The sequence below is a fragment of the Schistocerca cancellata genome, chromosome 9 (assembly GCF_023864275.1).
Source record: "Schistocerca cancellata isolate TAMUIC-IGC-003103 chromosome 9, iqSchCanc2.1, whole genome shotgun sequence".
Classification (NCBI taxonomy): Eukaryota; Metazoa; Arthropoda; class Insecta; order Orthoptera; family Acrididae; genus Schistocerca; species Schistocerca cancellata.
The window spans coordinates 189,506,002-189,528,605 of record NC_064634.1 but is presented as its reverse complement, the minus strand read 5'-3'; the positions used below and the strand labels follow the sequence as shown (position 1 = coordinate 189,528,605).

The window sequence follows — 22,604 nt, the reverse complement described above, 5'->3', positions numbered from 1 at the left end:
CCTACAGCTTTTTGTCTGTGGCTTAAAAATGTTACTCATGTTACACAAAAATAAACCATCCCTTAAATATACTCTTTGGTCAACATGTAAGTCTTCTGCACAGTGTGTATTATAAATTTTAAAAATAAGTTGTAGCAACAGCAATACCTGATTATTCAGTTAAATACTCATCAGATATTATAAAACAATGCAGATTTGTAGCTGCTGCGAAAATGACGATTAATGATTAATACTGTACTTCCAGTTCTCATATCAATCAACTCTCTTAACATATTCTTACAAACTCTTTTACTTATTTAATGAACAACTGTAGAACTATTATTATAAGATTAATGGAATTTTTTTTACGATTTAGTACATAACAGTCCATGGCAGGTATAAAATTTTCTGATACCGCATATTTTAATTAAAAAGCTTCCCCAATATAACATGTTAACATGACAAATAATGCACACACACACAATAATTTCAATGGTAACTTATGAAGAACAGGGGCATATACCCTGTAGTATACAACACAGCTTAGTACACAAATAACTTCTTTCTCTTTGGAATGCTGCAAATTTTAAGTCCCGTGCACAACTTTTTACTCCACATGCAGCAGTAACCAAGTACAGTAATCAGGAAATATGTAAAATTTAACAAATTTCCCAAAAGATAATATATAGCCGAAATACTAAACAGGTATGACCAATGTGTCCATACCCTTCTCTGTTTCACATAGGCAGTCTAAGACTACGTAAATTAATGGATACCAGTATTACAAATGTCTAAATCTTATCACAATATTAAAACAGATAAATCAGTCCTTACAGTATCATAAGCTCACCTTCTAGTATTTGTGTGCAGTTCTAACTATTTTACACAAATGCATTTACATTCTGAAAAATATATTAAATTGAACAATAGAAGTTTTTGCCTTATGTAGAGCCAGTCACATTATATTCCTCTACTTTATTGATAACACTGGCTGTGATAAATTAAAGAGCAAAATGCTAAACTGCTTTACTGAGTACAGTTTCTTGTTTTGACTGTCACAGGAATATAGAAATTTCAGATAGGCAAGTCTTCGTGAAGAGATTATTGGGCTTCATGGAGTACCTGTTAGGTTCTGTACACATTAAGCAAAACAAATGAGCACTCTTCTAGCAGCAGCCTGTCACAAATATCTGAATTAAAAGAGCATCCTGCATGATTAGTAGAAGGCATAGTTTAAAGAAGGAAAGATGGTTTCACAGTGTCACACAGATACATCACCGACAGCAGTTTGTCGCAGGATTACAAAACATGACATGTCCATCACTCTGTAAGAGAACACCTCCAAGAATCAACATACATCCCACAAGCACTGTCCATGCAAAATCAATCTTATTCTTTTTGTCTTAAGATCCAATTGGTTTCAGGTGGGGGAGCCTTGCTGATTCCTCATTTCTTGTCTTGCTGCAACTTCCGACACAGTTCCAGATTGTTATGCTGCATTTAAAATATATGCTTACTGAATATAAGACCACATATCCAATATTCATTATAGCTGTAAATGGAGTGCAGTCAAAATCAGATATAGTAGTAGATGAGATTTGCTATTCGCTTATCAAAGTAACTAATTATGCCAGGAGTAAAGAGATTATAAATTGTAGACAGGCAACAGCAGGAAAAGTTTTCCTGGAAGAGAGAATTAATATTGCTGGACTAAATTTAATCTTTAGTATTAGAAAGATTTTTATGAAAGTATTTATCGGTTGTGCATTCTTGTATGGAATCAATTCACACATCCTGAGGAATCAAGGCAGCGATCATACGACGAGGCTAACACCAAGAAATTGTTAAATAGATGATGGATGGAGGTGTAGAAGCAAAAACTGTAGGGGGAGACCAAGACTTTAATGTAGTAAGCAGGTTCAAATGGATGTATGCTGCAACAGTTTCAGAGAGATGAAGAGCCTTACACAGGATAGGGAAGTGTGGAAAGCTGTATTAAAGCAACAGTCTTTGGACTGAAGACAATAATAGCAGCAGCAATAGCAACAACAACAACTTGCACAGCCGTACAGATGTCTGTGTAAGCTAGAGAAGTTTTCAATCTCTCAGTGTGGCTGTTCATAACTCAAAGCTTCTACTATTCATTGAGATGTTATCTTTACTTCTAGAATGCCGAAACAGACTGATAATGTTGTCCCTCATGAACAAGCTGGCTTTAGAGCTAAACAGAGTTGCTGTGAAAAGTCATACCTTTCAAATCGGACACTGAATCAGGAGTTCAGTAAGACCTAAAAACATCAGTTGCAAATATGGGCATGAGTGCTGTTGCAACCATGGACATGAGTGCTGCTGAAGACGCATTGTGGCTAGATGAAATTGTACTGAAGTCAAAGAAAGTGATGCCTTGCTAAAAGCTTAACAGGCTCATGGAGAACACATAAGAGCCTGGTATGAACCACCATATAACAAAGTCATTCTAAATAAAAAATTGGATACCACAAATCACAGTACTAGCTCACCTATTATTTAAACTTTATAATCCTGATATCTCAGTAATGACCTCACTGAAAGCATACTACAATTATGACATGGCAATAGCCAGTCAAGCTCCAACAAAATAGATGCTCATCTATACAAGTCAGCACATATTATAATTAGAATGCTGAAAACTACACCAACACCTTGGCTCCATGCCACAAATGAGATCAGCCAATAACTGAAAAACAAAAAGCTTCATACTGTGAAGAGTACTTTCAATCCACAGCCCACTGGATAACTCTCTATGCTCCTATCTGAAGTCTCTCATATTCTGAGGGGAGATAATGTATCATTGCAGTGTAATCCTTTCTGCTGGAGGAAGCACGAAAAGAGAGATGGAAGTCTTTCAATCATACTGATATTAGGTTCCAAGCCATCAAGGAAGATTTGACGTCATCTAAACAGGATACAAAAAAGTCACATCAGACCTTGGGCCACGCAACATAGATGGGGGAATCATGAATAGTCCTGAATGTGACTGCAAAGCAGCAGAGCAAACCAAAGAGAACACTGTCCAATAGTGCTCTATGAGAAGATAATGTGGGAAATGGAGTGATGTTACGCAAACTATGACAGAAGCTGCAAATAGAACATCAAATACTCAAATAGATCTGTGAATGTGGACTGCTATGTCAAAGCATTATTTTTTGTGATATTTATTAAATTTGTTGATTAATTTGTGATTTGTAATTTTTGTTTGTAAAACTTTACTTTTGTATTTGCAATTTGGTACTTTTAGATCGCACTTAACTATACAACAAACAGAAACTGTCAGTCGATCACTGAGACCCATTCCAAATTTCATCTCTTGGTGGTATCCATCTAGAATCATTTAAACTGAAACATCCACATAAATATGGTTGTGGACTAATCAGACATTATGCCGAGATTCAGTGGAAGGCTAACAAAGAATCATTCGTCCATGGAGTCAGTTGCTTATCAAATTCTCATCTGAATTGCCTATATGTACTGATTGTGGTATGGAAAAGAACATTACAGGAAAGACCTTTTGCATCACAGAAGGTTTTAAAGAGACTGTGAGTGAAGGTTCTAAAAGAAATAAAGAAAGACTGCACATAATGATCACAATTGAATTCAGCCTTTTATGGAAGTGCATCAACAGTCACAATTCCTGACCATTGCAAAAGGAATAAATGAAGGAGAAAGCGATACTAGTTTCTACACATCCTTCACCCACACAGTACACTGACTCATCCTGAATAGATGTAGATTGGCTAGAGAGAGAGAGAGAGAGAGTGAGAGAGGCACTACCGTGACTACTAACTGTTTTACTTTATTTCATTTCATAATATGTCTCAAAGCCTTGCTGCATCTGCAAGAATCACAAATCACAAAGAAATAACCCTTATGGCAGAACACAAAACTCACTGAAACTACAATCATACAGGGCAAACCCTTGAGCTTATTTCTTTCCATTTCAGCAATGGCTGCAGTTATACAACTGTAAGATACACCTAATAAATGCAACTGTTTTACACTGAAATTATTTACATGAGAAACAACATGCACAAAATATATTATACACAACATTAAATAAATCTCTTTCAGACACTTTTTGAGAAATGACTCATCTCACTCCACACCCTGAAGTAAGAGCTCTGTATTGTTATTGTACAGCTAGTACACACAATTTCAACATTACCTATTACAGTACAACATTTGTTAAACTTACTGAATCAGTAAAGTATTCAGTTGTGTACATGATGTAATACTCTAACGCATAATACTGGAAAAATTCATGACTACACAAGGAGGACAACTACCATATGTCACAATGATTAAAATTCAGAGAATAAGAAGTGAAATAACATTTGGGTGCAGCAGTACAGGTTATCTAATGATACTTTTTGAAACATTTGTTATTCAACTGTTATCTATTACAACAACTTTCTGGCTTCCACAAAATGATTTTGATGTGTTAAAAAAATGGTTCAAATGGCTCTGAGCACTATGGGACTCAACTGCTGTGGTTATAAGTCCCCTAGAACTTAGAACTACTTAAACCTAACTAACCTAAGGACATCACACACATCCTTGCCCGAGGCAGGATTCGAACCTGCGACCGTAGCGGTTGTGCGGTTCCAGACTGTAGCGCCTTTAACCGCTTGGCCACTCCGGCCGGCTTTGATGTGTTACAGCCAATCTAGTTCTTCATGGATGGGTTAATATGTATATTACATTCATGTACTTTCACAGTTGAAACTGTGGAACATGGGCAGGTCATACAATCTTTGATATGTGTACCTAACAAAATACAAAGTCTATGATTGTTTTAACTTTGTTAGCCGATTGTTTTAACTTTGTTAGCCATGTTAACAGGCAAACTGACTTTCAGAACTCATCTTGTGAAAGTCATTTTTGCATCTGAACTCAAAGAAGATACGCTTGTTTCTTTGCCGCCACAGATGCCATTAATACATTCCATGGATGATTTAAGAAATTTTTTCAAGAATATTGAAATGTGGTAAATATGAAGTTGTTGGCACAGCATCATTATGAATCAATGAAATTGTTAAATGTTTCTGGTCTATATGTGCAAAATATGAACATATTAAAAAAAAAGCTGCAATGAATTCTCATTCCAGTTTGAGCACTTCTGAACTCTAGTCAATAACAGGCATGTCAATAAGTAATATATAATAATTTTCTCATGCTTACTCAACTATGCTGTCAAGCTCTTAATAGTAAAGAAATGTTAATATCAAGTTTACGATCCACTGCTTCCCATTTTTGGTCTTCCTTGGCCACTACAGCAGCAACACAATAATTACTGTGTCACCCCATATAACATTTTTATGGGGCTCCCAATTCCCAGTATCACATGATCTTTGATGAGACTTGTAATTTCGTCTACTTCTATAACTAACAAATTACTTAAAATTACTATGCAGTGTCAACGAGGAGAAGGATTTCGTCTGGATGCAACAGCATCCTTCATCTCCTTTCCTTGAGTTTCAACTGGCAATAGAAAACAAGCTATGGCTGCCATTATGGCGGCCACTGCGTACACTGCTGTAGCAAGTATCAGTGATGCCTGCATCAAGACCTAAAAAAAAAAAAAGACATACAACTAAAAGCAAATAAACAAAATAAGGGCAACAACACCAGTTTATACCATTAAAATTAGCACATATCTAAAGTTAACATTAACGTTAAATTCAGATTAAGGAACCCAAAATAGACACCAGACACAGTGAACTATAACATGAAAGCTTCATTGACTCCAGATACATATATTTAGTATGTACATCCTATATAACAGCACAACAGAAACTTAGAGCAATATGTACATTCTCCTAAGTACTGTCTGAACCTTCAAACACCAACTTCTACTGCTGGTAGAAATAGACACAACGCAGATTACATAATGCCCAAAGTAAAATGTTTATCTTCTTCAGTCCAAAGACTGGATTGATACAGCTCTCCATGCTAGTCTAACTTGCATAAGTCTCTTCATCTCTGCATAACTATTCCAATCTACATACATTTAAACCTGCTTACTGTAGTCCTCTCCACACTTCTCTCCATTACCAAATTACACAATAAATTTCTTATCTCCCCTATTACATTCAGCACTTTTTTGTTAGGTACCCTATCTACATATACATCTACATCTATTCACTGCAAACCACTGAAGTACATGTCAGAGGGGACATCACTTTGTATGAGTTATTAGGGTTCCTACATATCTAATCTTCAGCATTCTTTTGTAGTACCCATTTTTGAAAAGTTTCTACTCTCTTCTTGTTTATACTATTTGTCATCTAAAGCTACACACAAGACAAATACTACCAGAAAAATTTCCTAAAACTTAAATTTACTACATTATAGACCAACATTTTTCTCTTTTCCAGAAAAAGATTTTTTTGCCACTGCAAATCTGCTATTTATATTCTTTCCACTTCATTTACTGTCAATCATATTGCTTCCCAAATAGCAAAACTCATTCACTGCTTTAGTCACTCATTTACTATGTTTTGATGACAACGTCCTGAGTAGCACCTGCCCAGAGATCTCAATGAAGGGTCTATTTTACCTCTGAAATATTTTATCCTGGGTGTTGTATACATAACAAATATGCTGAATAGAGGTACTATGCATCACCAATGGTGTTACGTACTGAAGAGTGTAAGAATAAATGTTCACGATAATGGCAGAAGTGACTGTCTGTCTAAAGTCAGGAATTACCTGGAACAGGGAACTGTTTCACAATATCGTAACTGTCAACTCTTACACCATACACTGAAATAGTTCTTGGCGAGAATGTACACCAGCTACTACAGCATTTACATGTTTATTCATAACTCTAGGGAAAATTGATCTTACATTTTCACACACACATTCACTCACATGCATCCACCTGCAGCACATTTGGCCACCAGTGTCATCAGGTGTGAGAGCTAATGTACTTACACAAAAAAAGCACAGTATCTCAAAAGCTAGTCCAGTCTCAGACCCATTACATCTGCCTATGCACCACGTATGCCTGAGTTGTTGCCGTTCTTCATTTTTGTTAATAGCATACAACTTGGAATATTTCTTATTCTGAAATTTATATTTGAGATCTATAAAACAAGCATGAGTAACAGACTTCAAAAGATCACTCCCACTTAGCCTGACCAGCCGTGAATGTTGTATCTGCAGTGCCGAGAATTCCATTGCCCAGTATGCTGAAGGACTTCACAACAGGCATTTGCCAAGCTCCCCTCCCACTCCCCCCCCCCCCCCCCCAAAAAAAAAGACAACTAGTCGGCAAATAGGTTTCCTGCACCATATCCTCATACACACCTAATCCTCCCACCATTCACATGAACCAGCCGAAAAGGAGCACCCTCTTATTCATCCATTTATCACTGCAGGCTGGAAAAACTGAACCACATCCTTCAACACAGCTTCAACTATTTGCTGCCAAGCCTGGAAATGAGGACATCCTACCACCAATACTTTCTATTACTCCTGAAATGATATTTCACTGCTCACTCAATCTATACAACATCTAGGTCCTATACCACCCCCACTCCCAACACCCTGTTGCAAAGGCCCTATCTTTGAAGAAGCCCTAAGTGCAAGACCTGCCCAATTCAGTCTCCCCAGAATGTCCTACTCTAGTCCTGTCGCAGACTTATCCATTCCTGTCAGATGTACAGCCACCTATGGAAGCAGTCTTGTCATATACCGGCTTTGGTGCAATTTCTGCACAGCACTTTATGTAGGTATGACCACCAATCAGCTGTCCACCAAACTGTGGCTGAGAGTTAAGTTGACCTTCCAGTGGCAGAACATCATGCTGAGCACAACACGCTGAAGTTCAATGACTACTTCATAACACTTTCTACCTAGATCCTTCACTTCGACATCACATTTTCTGAACTACACAGATGGGAGCTATCCTTGCAATACATCCTTTACTCCTATAATCTTTCTGGCCTCAATCTCTGCTAACCTACTGCACAGTCCACACTCCCTACACGACATTCCCCCTTTCCTCTGCCCTGTCACTCCTTCACAATCTACAGCCCCACTTCATTGTCAATCTCATTGTGCATCGCACGAACTCAACAATTATGAACAATGTAAATTAGAATCATCCACAAGAAATTATTGTAGGGAAGGTCAACCAAAGACTGTTTTACTGACAGACCAGTTAAAAGATGCAAAAAACCTGCTAAAGAAGCTGCCTCCACTGTGCTTGTCCACATCTTCTGGAGTATTTTTACATAGTACGGTATTATTACCAATTAGAAAAGACTTGAGGACACTGAGAAACTTCAAAGATGGGCAACTCATTTAATACTTTCACGAAATAGAGGAGAGTGTCATGAATATAGAACACAAGTCCAGTGACTATCACTGAAACTAAGAGTTTTTCCATTGCAGAGAGATCTTTTCACGGAATTACAGTCACCAACTTTTTCCTCCAAATGCCAAGCCATGTTTTTTAATTCCCACCTACATAGGGAGAAAAGACAATCGTGATAAATAAGAGAAATTGGAAGCTTTCATAGAATGATTTATGCATTTGTTTTTCTCACAGGCTATTCAAGGATGAAACAAAAGAGAAACAGTCTCGAAGGGATTCTATGAACCTTCTGCCAAGCACTTACATGTGAATTGCAGAGTAATCATGTAGATGTAGATTTAACACTGTGTCAGTGCTCTGTGCAGTGTTCTGACATTGTTTGTACGGACTGACCAATGTAACTGCTACCACATTCATAAGGAATTTTATAAATTCCGGAAACAAAGACCAAGATTGTCTTTTACTGGACACACTATCTCTCTAATTTTCTTAGATGTCAGCAAATGGACTGAATACCATGTCTGCCCAATACTCTGCCTATTTTATTTTTTATAGGTCCAAAGAAAGAAAGCTAAGAAAATAAACTGTAATATTAGTTTGAAGAAAAGAAACTTTTCTCACAAATTATGGAAAAAGCTGTAGACTGTCGCAAACAATATAAAATAATCATTGTGTACAATTACTGTATACTAGCTTAGTGCTCGCTGCTTCACTCGCATGGACAGTATGGTCTGCGAAGTTGTGTTTTTGTTTTTCTTTAACTGTATTTTTATGTTGTTCAATAACTGCAAGACCTTTAAACTTTTCACATTAATTAAGGCCAAAAAGTGATTCTTATATCTGGAGTCCAAGGTTTTTATTAATCATGCTTTTTGAATTCTTGTGGTGAAACTTCCATAGGTCTTTCACTCCACAACACACATTTCTTTATATCTGACTTAGAAGTGAAATCCAAATTTTTATAGAATTAGTTTTAATTTTTTTTTAATACAATGAAATATTTTCTCAGAAATTTTCATCCCCTTAGTCGCTGCCTTGGAGGTTATACTTCCAAAAACAGTGAAAAACATATTTCTTTTATTTCTAACAGAGAAGCCAAATAATTTTCATCAGGGTGTATACGTGGACAAGGAAGAAAAATTTCCAGATTTTTCCCAGATTTCCCTGTTAAAAATACACTTTCTCCAGGGTGAAAACATGCTTTTTCCATGTTAAGTGACAGTATATTTTCCCTTATCAATCCTCTGAATGGTCAAGGTTTTATACATGGGCGTAGAATTTTCCGGCACTTTTGAAAACGAAACTCAGAGAAAAAGACACTTTTGGAAATATTTTTTATGTTCAGCAACATGTACGTTGCATATTTTCGTATTACAAAAGTATACATTGGAACTCCAAACAACACCATATGTTACTTTCCGAATCACTGAAATGGAGATTGCAATGCGTTTCTGTAAGCCAGTCATAGCTCATGTCATGTGATCTCAGCAGCCAATGACAGCGGATATTCAGAGCATAGGATACGTGATATAGTCAGCCAACAGCATCATCACTGTTACGTAGCACGAACACACAAACAGGGAAAGTTAACAGTTTAAACTAATATACATAGTTTTGCTACAAGAAAAGCAAAGCTTTTACATATATTATTGGTCTCTAAGGTTAATAAGCTGCAAGAGAAGCTAAGATTTCACATATAATGTTGATCTTTTTTGCACGTGTTACACTTTAACAATCACACAAATGTGCCAGTAATATTTTTAATAATGACCAATGTCTGATCTTCAGGGTTCGAAATTCTTCTAAATGGCTCATCATCAAAGAGCTGATTTTTAAATGAGAGTCAAACGCTCTGTGATTTAAGAAATTCAGGGTACATTCTCACACATAGTTCAATTTACGTAAAAGAATATTTACTTTGAAAGTAACACTTTTCAAATGACCATTCGCAATATTTTCCCACGACCTGTTAGAAATAGGTTTGTTTCAGCAGTTGCCAGAGAGCGCAGATAACAGGCATCACCGCGCTTGCGCAGCTACCACAACGTAGGAAGACTGTATGCACATACGTGTAAAACATTGATAGGTCATACATTATGTCAGAAAAGAAACAAGACAACAGAGGATACTCCAAGAGCATTGGAATTTCATGAACCATACTACAATGTGCACATTTAAAGTGCATACTTAAAGTGCACATTCATATGTCCAGATTCCTAATCAAGTAGAACTCCACCTGATATTAAGCTTTTCAGTATGGTTTTCGGGATATAAATTTTCTTGGAGCATCAGTACTGTATGACATCATGTTTGGTTCTTTATTATGTCATAATGCCATACATGCTAAAAGCTAGAAGATAAAAACGTGCACTTGAAATGCAGTGAACAGTTGAAACTAGCCAGTAATGTGGAATTAAACATTTCGTTTCAAATACATTGACTACCTCTGCGGCAAAGGTTATAAAAGTAAAATTTCTTTAGCAAACAGACAAAAATAACTTCATTGTTCTGCAAGGCGACTAATGCTTGACAGTCAGAAAGGTGGAAATAAAATAAAATCTGAAACTAATGAAAAATTTTAGCCTTCTGTAATTATGTGAATGTATTTCAATTCACCTGATAGCTCCCGGCCACAGCTATCTGTTTTGTTTTCATTTGACGTGAGAGTAAACGAAGGGGAAACAGCAAAATCGGTAAATGTAAACATGGGTCACGTGGAGACTATTCACTATAACTCAGAGCGCTCTGCACATCAGCCTCGGATCTACAATATTTGCAAAAAAAATCGAATTTTCAAAAATACGTTCATCTTGTAGCGCACATCTTTCTGAAAAGTCTGAAACATAAAACATGTGTGTTTGAGGAAATGTAAGACATGTTATTTGGTCTTAAAGTGTGCCAAAGTGCAGTGCCATGCCTCTTGACAAAGCATTCTTCTATCGCACATCACTGTATTTAGCTCTGTGGAATTGAAATGTGTTTATTTTGTAACAGATGCCATCAAACTATATTCAGGATAGTGGAAACTGAAATGTCCTGTTGTCCTGTGGTGCCTCTCCTGCTCTCAGTCGGCCAGTTTGACAGCCTGTCTCTCTTCAAAAAAAAAATCTTGCAATTAATAGCAGATGGGATTATTTGTAATCGGGAGAACAAGAACTCTTCAGAAAATTTGCACTCTTTATTGCCTATTAGCTAATAACTTGCTGTTTTGTGTGACATAAAATTAAATATAGGATACATAAAACCAATAAAGAAAAGAGCCACGCAAGGAAGTACACATTTCCTCAATCCTTAACTCCTAGCATTTTTTTCTCTCTAATCTTGCTACAGCTTTACATGGCATGCTTTCCTTTCTGCGACAGAATCTATTACCTCATCAAAGCTCATCAAACAATTCGCTACATGAAAAATTGAAATGTCATTATCTAATACTGAAAAAGCTGTTAACACAAATAATACCCAAGACTGGTGTAGTTTCTCGATCTGATTACGTCTATTTTGTTACTGTTTGCTAGATAAAACAAAACAGGCCTTTCTAATATTGGAGCAATTTTGTAAGACACACCAAATAAACGAGACTGGTTCGGCACAAATGGCCATTTTTATAACACGACAGAATATAATTCACGAAGTGCCAATATCAAATGCCTATTAGGCCAACTACAAGCAAAAAGCTTTATGTTAGGAAATAGTTTCACTTTTCATTCATACGCACCAGCTTCTCAAGCATGAGATTGAAAAGTAGTTTTAAGAAATTTTACATAAATTTGGAATCATCTTACTCTTTCATAATTTGTGTGATGTCCCCGTTTCTTCTCCTTCCTCGTTCTAACTAACAATCTTATCACCAATTCTGCAGCTATACCTGCCATTGTCAAAATTTGTTCACCAATTAATTTCACTAACCCTGCCAGAATCACAGGTTTAGTTATCCCGCGATTGTTTTCCGGTTAGGCGTTATTACATGTTCGTACAACATGTTTTCCGCATTACTTCCAGAATAGAACTCAAGTGGCTGCTAGCCGGGGACTGTACAACTGGTCCTTACTAGTGTAGTGACCTGGCCAAAAATTTTCTGTCAAAATTTCATTTTCTTGAGTACAGCGAGAAAATAATACGTAATCTTCCTCACCTGTCATTCCTGTCAGTCGTTTACTTCCATTCTGGTAGTCTGAATCTATGGATTCCACTAGTAATTATAACAATGCTGATCATTCGCAAACCCAATCAACCACGAAATCAGACAGCGAATGGCATTCATCCATTCGGCTTAACTCTGCTCAGCTCGTATAGCCCCGCCCCCTTTCGTCTGTGGAAAGTTTATTCCTAGATGTGACGAGGATTCTCCTGACAGAGACATCAGGTACACTACGTACGCTTTCAAAAATCAGCTTATGATTCATTCAGAAATCAACTTAAAATATGTTCAAAAATGTTCAAAAACCAACAGGGAAGCGTTTCAAAATCATATGAATAATCAATAGACAAAACGTGCACTGGATGCTATGTGCTTTGTGAAACAAGTTTTTTTCCCCCTCAAGAATATGAATTTGGCACCCCCTTTTCCCGGTAGCATCTAGCTGCTTGCTGTGACTGCTTGCACAGCCAACAGCCACATTCCTATAGCCAGAAGCGGGAGAATCTACTGCTCAAATGTGACCTAATGTAAACAGGTTTGACTTCACGCTCATCGGAGGCAATTTGTTGTTATGAAGCATTGCGTACTCTTCATAAAGCCTTTGACACATTTTGCTGTTGGCAGACGCTTGCATGAGCACTGTGTGTCCTTGTTGTGTATGGCGCATTTCCTTTGCAATTTAAGTTATTTTCGTTTTTTCTCTCTTTTTTTGTTTTATTGTTGAAGTATTATTCTGCAGTATCGGGATACAGTAACATCCTTTATTAGAGTATCGGTTCTTACTAGTCAAAATTACAAAAATTTAACTGAAAACTAAAACAATGAAAAATTCCCGGAATTCTAAAAAACTCCCGGGTTTTTCCCAGATTTCCCAGTTGTCCCGGGTCGTATACACCCTGTTCATATATTTAGCTTTGAGAAGGCTTTCATAATGAAGTAATTTCATAAAACTTTTCATTCCCTATTTCATTCCCTCAGGGGATGGAATTTTTAAAAACACTGAATTTTTTTTTAATGTTTATAGCCGAGAAATCAAATACCAATCTTCATAGACATAGCTTTAAAAATGCTTTAGTAGATGTTTAAACACGATTTAGTTAAAAAAAAATCACCCATCATTTTACCCCATTAGGGGTTGAATTTCTAAAAATGCTGAAACATGTATTTTTTTTATTTCTGACTGAGAAACCAAACTTCAATTTTCATAGTTCTAGCTTCAAATATTCCATTAACAGCATTATATTTTCAAAAAGCCTTTCATCCCGTATTTCTCATCCTTAGGAGTGGACTTTCTAACAATCCCTTATTAACCTATGTCTACAGTGTAAAATACACACCCAATCCTAATTTCAAGTTTCTATCCTTAACGATTTGAGCTGAGCGATGATGAGTCAGTAAATCAGTCTAGTTCTATTTTACCCCCTTACAGGTTGAATTAAAAAAAAAAAATAACTACATTTTCTTTTTCATTTCTAACTGAGAATCAAACCCAAATTTTCATAGATTTAGTGTTAAAAATGTTTTTGTAATGAAATATTTCCATTAAACATTTCATCCCCTACTTCAACCCTTATGGATTGAAATCAAAAAAACACAAAACATATTTTTTATTTGTAACCAAGAAGTCAAATATCAATGTTCATAGATACAGCTTTAAAAATACTTTAGTAGCTCTTTAACAATGATTTATTTTTTAAAATAACTTTCATCCACTATTTCACCCTGATAGGGGTTAAATTTCTAAAAATACTAAAACAAATATTTATTTATTTCTGACCCAGAAATCAAATACCAATTTTCGTAGGTCCAGCTTCCTAGTTACCTTAATAGCGACATTCTGAAAAAAACCTTCATCCCCTACTTTGTCCCCATAAAAGCATAATTTCAAAAAATCCCTTTTAAATGACACCTACATCATAAGATCTACACCTTTTCCCAATTTGAAGTTCATATACTTAGTGATTTGGGTTTGGCAATGAGTGAGTGAGTGAGTGAGTGGTCAGTCAGTCAGTCAGTCAGTATACTGCCTTCTATATAACCACAGATAAGAAGCATTAATACACGATTAACAATATGAAATGAGGTAGATTGCTACTATTGCAATCTACCCTGTTGTTATTACATTCTGGATTTTTCACTGCTTAATATGTGCATAATTTATATATAGCTCTGGGCAAGTTTAGTAGGCAAAACTCTTAGGTGCAGAGAAGTTGTGCAGCTAGCCATTTATTACTGACCAGTGATGGCAAAGTACCTTTAATCATTAGTACTGGCATTATTCCACTTCTACAGTATTTGCCATTAATATAAGGATACATAGGGCTTGATATGGTTGAATCATCAATAGTCACAGTTCCAAACACTTTGAAATAATTGCAGGTTCCATAAACTTCATTTCTGTACAGAAAGTATAAGTTATGCTGTACTACATAAAACTAATTATTTTTATGAGTGATTCACTTACGCTCAGCAGTAGTAATGACATTGTAGAAGTGGTCTATGTTGATATAACTGTGTTTGCAGTTTTACGTTGATTCATAGTCCGAGTTAAGGGACAATACATCACAATAAAGTTGCATATTCATTCATTCATTCACTCACTCATTTCTTTCATTGTGTTAGTTAGATATAACATATTAAGTAAGAGTGGATACTAGAAGATCAAAGAGAAGAAACTAACATACTCATATTTTAAACACATCTGACTGCTGACAGATAAGTACGAGAATAGTTTCCACAGTATAACACAGTGCTTGCACACTCTTCACCTAGCATGAAATTGCACATTCTATGCTCTACTGAGGAAAGAAATGTTAATTTGATAGAGTTACTTGCTTTAACTTTGAGTTACTGACCTGGGCTACATATGGTGTAACCATTGCCCCTAATCTTGCCATGGCACTGCAGGTACCTACACCAACAGCTCGGAGAGGGGTTGGATACACCTGTGAAAAGATACATATATTGTCATAATCAACAATAGGAATGTACATATAAACTTCTTTGTGACTATAGCAAGTTTAAAAAATGAAATATCATTATCTTATGAAGTTAATGTATTTTCCAAGAGGGACAACTGATGCAGCTACCAGGCATACAAATTAAGCACTATTAAATTACCAGTGTCAGGGTGGAGGGGGGTGGAGGTAGGGTGGGGTGGAGGTGAAGGAGAAAAAGGGGGAGGGAGGGAGGGAGCGCGGGCGAGGGAGGGAGGGAGGGAGCGCGGGCGAGGGAGCGCGGGGGAGGGAGGGAGGGAGGGAGGGAGCGCGGGGGAGGGAGGGAGGGAGCGCGGGGGAGGGAGGGAGGGAGCGCGGGGGAGGGAGGGAGGGAGCGCGGGGGAGGGAGGGAGGGAGCGCGGGGGAGGGAGGGAGGGAGCGCGGGAGAGGGAGGGAGGGAGCGCGGGAGAGGGAGGGAGGGAGCGCGGGAGAGGGAGGGAGGGAGCGCGGGAGAGGGAGCGCGGGGGAGGGAGGGAGGGAGCGCGGGGGAGGGAGGGAGGGAGCGCGGGGGAGGGAGGGAGGGAGCGCGGGGGAGGGAGGGAGGGAGCGCGGGGGAGGGAGGGAGGGAGCACGGGGGAGGGAGGGAGAGTGGGGGGGTAGGTAGACTGGGTGGAGAGAATGGGCAGTGTGGAGGGGAGATTGGGGGGAGTGTGGGGGGGAGAGAGGGGTTGGAGAGTGGGGGGGAGTGGGGGGAGAGTGGGGGGAGAGTGGGGGGAGAGTGGGGGGGAGAGTGGGGGGGAGAGTGGGGGGAGAGTGGGGGGGAGAGTGGGGGGAGAGTGGGGGGAGAGTGGGGGGGAGAGAGAGCGTGGGGGGGGGAGAGAGTGTGGGGCAAGGCAGAGTGTGGGGGGGAAGGAGAGAGCGGGGGGCAAGACAGAGAGCGTGGGGGGAGGGAGAGAGCGTGTGGCGAGAGAGAGAGAGCGTGTGGCGAGAGAGAGAGAGCGTGTGGCGAGAGAGAGAGAGCGTGTGGCGAGAGAGAGAGAGCGTGTGGCGAGAGAGAGAGAGCGTGTGGCGAGAGAGAGAGAGCGTGTGGCGAGAGAGAGAGAGAGCGTGTGGCGAGAGAGAGAGAGAGCGTGTGGCGAGAGAGAGAGAGCGTGTGGCGAGAGAGAGAGAGCGTGTGGCGAGAGAGAGAGAGAGCGTGTGGCGAGAGAGAGAGAGCAAGAGAGCAAGGGGCGAGAGAGAGAGAGCAAGGGGCGAGAGAGAGAGAGAGAGAGAGAGAGAGAGAGAGAGAGAGGGAGAGAGAGTGGGGCAAGAGAGAGAGAGAGAGGTATGAACATTAGGCATGACATGCAGTATGTGCCAGTGCATCTGTACAATTGTTTAATCGGAAACCAAGCACCACATAAAAAGACATTTGAAAATATTATACTTTACAAGCAAAGAAGGAAGGAAATATGGAATGAAACAACCTTTTACAATGATGTCATCAGGGAGGAAGCACAAGCTGGACACAGAAAGAACATTGATTTTGTCCTTTGTAAAAGAACCAACCCATCATTTGTCCTCGAGTTTGGTAAACCACAGAAAACCTTAATCTGGGTAGCTGGATGTGGATCTGAACTGGTGTTACTGTGCAGGCATATACAGTATCTTAGTCACTGTACCATATGGCTTAGTAGTTGCCAGCATGGAAATAACTGATAGTTATCTGCATTATAGTATATCCTTATAACTTTTCTTCTAAATCATTAGCCACAGTAACTGACAGCTCAGATATGCTTATGTCAACAACATAAACCAATTTTGATTATAAAAATTTAACTATAAGTGCTGCTGCTTCATATAACATTTACATCCATAAACAATCAACAACATGAAACGATCAATATTGAGGTCTCCTCACATGTTTCTTACCTCTGGTGTATAAACATATGCAGCTTGGAACACTCCTGCAATGATACCTCTTGCCAAAAAGAGGACTGATGTCAGGAAACCTCGGCTGTAAGTGGAATGTCACAAAATTTTAGATTCTGCAGGAAAATTTAAGAAACTGTGTACAACATTAGTAAGGGGAAAAAAAAATCAAATATATTACAGAACTAATTGTTCAAAACAAATGTTTCCTGATCTTTTTACATTCTGAGAAAAAATTATCTGGACTACACTATGCAATCAGCCAGTAATGAATAAAATAGCAAAGGCATAATATTAGTGACACTAAAAATATTACTCACTTGCTTGTACAAATAAAGAGGAAGCAAATACAGATGGTGAAAATCACGAACTGCACAGCCATTGTGTTCCGTCGACCGAACCTTTCAATAACAAATATAGTGGCAAATATACCTGAGAAGGAGATAAATGCATCTTTAGATAAAATTTCTAGCACATATGTAATGCTACATAAGTGTGTGTGTGTGGGGGGGGGGGGGGGGAAGGAGGGGAGGGTGTGCAAGTGTGGAGGAGGAGGGTGTTTGCACACATGAGAGCATGAACAACAAAACAACTGAACCACTGTCTACAATATTTGTCATAACTAAATGTAAAGCACATTTTGGTCTAATATCTGAGGAATTCAAACCTTTGATATTAAGTGAGTTATTCGATTAAAATAGTTCTGAGTAATTCAAACCCATGCTATTACGTGAGTTATTTGATTAAAATGGTCCTTATTACAAAAACCTTTAAATGAGTCTTTGGTAAACATAACACAATGTGTGAACATCCTACATTAAAGACAATGTTTTTAATAAATATCTTTTGGAACTGTTGCTCTGTTAATATAGAGCAAGCACTCAGCATAAATAAAATAGTTGAGTAAGAAGACACCAGATAGTATTTTGTCAAAACGGTGCTGGTTAATGCCTGATCTCTGTTCCTGCTAGACAACAGGATATTTTTGATCACTGTAGTATGAAAATATGAACCGTACATTTCGGCAAAGTTTTTTTAATGCTATACCAGAATAGTTTGTGAATGCTTATAAGGCTTTTGTCTGAAAATGAATAAAATTATGTTTGTTAACCTTTAATCAGCGTTAGCCATTTGAAGAAAACTACATTATTTCACATCAGTTTCCCCTTTCTGAAGTAACAGGCAATGAGACTAAACTGGCAGGAGTCTTATAAGGCAGTAAGGACGATCTGAACTGTGCAGAATTCCTGCCAAACTTGAAATGAGATAACACACATAAATGGCAGTGAAGTTTAAATAATTTATTCTTTACCTTGTTGCAGCCAAAATATTTTATGAAGTGCAGTTTTTTGTGTGTACCTCTCAGTATAACATGACGTACTGTTTCATTTAATTAATTTTTGTTTTGATAAATCTAACTAATCACACTATCAAAACAATGCTGATGCTTTACATGTAAAAATTCACAGTCACAGAACTGTGCAGCTAAATGCATATTGGCAGACAGCTAATATATCTAAAATATAAAAATTATCAAGGTCAACTTTTGTTTAAGAGTAATATGAATGAAGTTATAACACTGAAGTGCCAAAGAAACTGGTATACACATGCATATTCAAATACAGAGATATGTAAACAGGTAGATTACGGCACTGCAGTCACCAATGCCTATATGATATAACAAGTGTGTGGCACAGTTGTTAGATCAATTACTGCTGTTACAATGACAGGGTATCAAGATTTAAGTGAGTTAGAACATGGTGTTATAGTCAGTGCACGAGGGATGGGACACAGCATCTCTGAGGTAGCAATAAAGTGGGGATTTCCCACATGACCATTTCACAAATAAATTGTGAATATCAGGAATCCAGTAAAACATCAAATCTCCACCACTACTGCAGCCAGAATAAGATCCTGCAAGAACAGAACCAATAACGACTGAAGAGAATCGTTCAACGTGACAGAAGTGCAATCCTTCTGCAAACTGCTATAGATTTCAATGTTGGACCACCAACAAGTGTCAGCATGCAAACCATTCAATGAAACATCATCGATACGGGTTTTCGAAGCTGAAGGACCACTCTTGTACCCTTGAAGACTGTACGACACTAAGCTTTACGACTCGACTAGCCTCATCAACACCGACATTGGAATGCTGATGACTGGAAACATGTTGCTTGGTTGGACGAGTCTCGTTTCAAATTGCAACGAGTGGATGGACATGTATGGGTATGGAGACAACCTCATGAATCCATGGACCCTGGATGTCAGCAGGAGACTGTTCAAGCAGGTGGAGGCATGTGCAGTTGGAGTGATATTGGACCCCTGTTACTTCTAGATATGACTCTGACAAGTGACATGTATGTAAGCATCCTGTCTGATCACCTGCATCCATTCATGCCTGTTGTGCATTCCGACGGACTTGGGCAATTCAAGCAGGACAATGTGGCACCCCACACATCCAGAATTGCTACAGAGTGGCTCCAGGAACACTCTTCTGAGTTTAAACACTTCTGCTGGCCACCGAAGTCCCCAGACATGAACATTACTGAGTATATCTGGAATGCCTTGCAGCATGCTGTTCAGAAGAGATCTCCATCCCCCTGGTACTCTTACAGATTTATGGACAGCCCTGCAGGATTCATGGTGTCAATTCCCTCCAACACTACTTCAGACATCAGTCGAGTCCATGCCATGCGGGATTTCTGTGTGCTCACAGGGTCCCTACACAATATTAGGCAAGTGTACCTTTGGCTCTTCAGTGTAGTATGAGCGATGTTGTTGTTGTGGTCTTCAGTCCTGAGACTGGTTTGATGCAGCTCTCCATGCTACCCTATTCTGTGCAAGTTTTTTCATCTCCCAGTACCTACTGCAACCTACATCCTTCTGAATCTGCTTAGTGTATTCATCTCTTGGTCTCCCTGTACGATTTTTACCCTACACACTGCCCTCCAATGCTAAATTTGAGATCCCTTGATGCCTCAGAACATGTCCTACCAACCGGTCCATTCCTCTCATCGAGTTGTGCCACAATCTCCTCTTCTCCCCAATTCTATTAAATACCTCCTCATTAGTTATGTGATCTACCCATCTAATCTTCAGCATTCTTCTGTAGCACCACATTTCGAAAGCTTCTATTCTCTTCCTGTCCAAACTATTTATCGTCCATGTTTCACTTCCATACATGGCTACACTCCATACAAATACTTTCAACAACGACTTCCTGACACTTAAATCTATACTCGATGTTAACAAATTTCTCTTCTTCAGAAACGCTTTCCTTGCCATTGCCAGTCTACATTTTATATCTTCTCTACTTCGACCATCATCAGTTATTTTGCTCCACAAATAGCAAAACTCCTTTACTACTTTAAGTGTCTCATTTCCTAATCTAATTCCCTCAGCATCACCCGACTTAATTCGACTACATTCCATTATCCTCGTTTTGCTTTTGTTGATGTTCATCTTATATCCTCCTTTCAAGACACTGTCCATTCCGTACAAACTGCTCTTCCAAGTCCTTTGCTGTCTCTGACAGAATTACAATGTCATCAGCGAACCTCAAAGTTTTTATTTCTTCTCCACGGATTTTAATACCTACTCCGAATTTTTCTTTTGTTTCCTTTACTGCTTGTTCAGTATACAGATTGAATAACATTGGGGAGAGGCTACAACCCTGTCTCACTCCCTTCCCAACCACTGCTTCCCTTTCCTGTCCCTCGACTCTTATAACTGCCATCTGGTTTCTGTACAAATTGTACATAGCCTTTCGCTCCCTGTATTTTACCCCTGCCACCTTTAGAATTTGAAAGAGAGTATTCCAGTCAACATTGTCAAAAGTTTTCTCTAAGTCTACAAATGCTAGAAAAGTAGGTTTGCCTTTCCTTAATATTTCTTCTAAGATAAGTCGTAAGGTCAGTATTGCCTCACGTGTTCCGATATTTCTACAGAATCCAAACTGATCTTCCCCGAGGTCGGCTTCTACCAGTTTTTCCATTCGTCTGTAAAGAATTCGCGTAAGTATTTTGCAGCTGTGACTTATTAAACTGATAGTTTGGTAATTTTCATATCTGTCAACACCTGCTTTCTTTGGGATTGGAATTATTATATTCTTTTTGAAGTCTGAGGGTACTTTGCCTGTCTCATACATCTTGCTCACAAGATGGTAGAGTTTTGTCAGGACTGGCTCTCCCAAGGCCGTCAGTAGTCCTAATGGAATGTTGTCTACTCCCGGGGCCTTGTTTCGGCTCAGGTCTCTCAGTGCTCTGTCAAACTCTTCATGCAATATCGTATCTCCCATTTCATCTTCATCTACATTCTCTTCCATTTCTATAATATTGTCCTCAAGTACATCGCCCTTGTATAGACCCTCTATATACTCCTTCCACCTTTCTGCTTTCCCTTCTTTGGTTAGGACTGGGTTTCCATCTGAGCTCTTGATATTCATACAAGTAGTTCTCTTTTCTCCAAAGGTCTCTTTAATTTTCCTGTAGGCAGTATCTATCTTACCCCTAGTGAGATAAGCCTCTACATCCTTACATTTGTCCTCTAGCCATCCCTGCTTAGCCATTTTGCACTTCCTGTCAATCTCGTTTTTGAGACGTTTGTATTCCTTTTTGCCTGCTTCATTTAGTGTGTTATTATGTTTCCTCCTTTCATCAATTAAATTCAATATTTCTTCTGTTACCCAAGGATTTCTACTAGCCCTCATCTTTTTACCTACTTGATCCTCTGCTGCCTTCACTACTACATCCCTCGGAGCTACCCATTCTTCTTCTACTGTACTACTTTCCCCCACTGCTGTCAATTGTTCCCTTATGCTCTCCCTGAAACTCTGTACAACCTCTGGTTTAGTCAGTTTATCCAGGTCCCATCTCCTTAAATTCCCACCTTTTTGCAGTTTCTTCAATTTTAATCTGCAGTTCATAACCAATAGATTGTGCTCAGAGTCCACATCTGCCCTTGGAAATGTCTTACAATTTAAAACCTGGTTCCTAAATCTCTGTCTTACCATTATATAATCTATCTGATACCTTTTAGTATCTCCAGGATTCTTCCATGTATACAACCTTCTTTTATGATTCTTGAACCAAGTGTTAGCTATGATTAAGTTATGCCCTGTGCAAAATTCTTACAGACGGCTTCCTCTTTCATTTCTTACCCCTGATCCATATTCACCTACTATGTTTCCTTCTCTCCCTTTTCCTACACTCGAATTCCAGTCACCCATGACTATTAAATTTTTGTCTCCCTTCACTATCTGAATAATTTCTTTTATCTC

The 22,604-nt window shown here is 38.6% G+C and overlaps 1 protein-coding gene across 1 annotated transcript in view; it reads right to left on the bottom strand.

Moving 5' to 3' along the window:
• Positions 1–4,680: 4,680 nt before the first annotated feature.
• Positions 4,681–22,604, bottom strand: part of LOC126100437 (synaptic vesicle 2-related protein) — a 113,584-nt gene continuing 95,660 nt past the window's right edge. Inside the window, exons 11-14 of the mRNA XM_049911041.1 lie at positions 17,644–17,755; positions 17,324–17,408; positions 15,332–15,421; positions 4,681–5,584 (exon numbers count right to left, since the gene is read on the bottom strand). Of these exons, the coding sequence (XP_049766998.1) occupies positions 5,432–5,584; positions 15,332–15,421; positions 17,324–17,408; positions 17,644–17,755 (440 nt within the window). The 3' untranslated portion in view covers positions 4,681–5,431. The remainder of the gene's footprint in view (positions 5,585–15,331; positions 15,422–17,323; positions 17,409–17,643; positions 17,756–22,604) is intronic.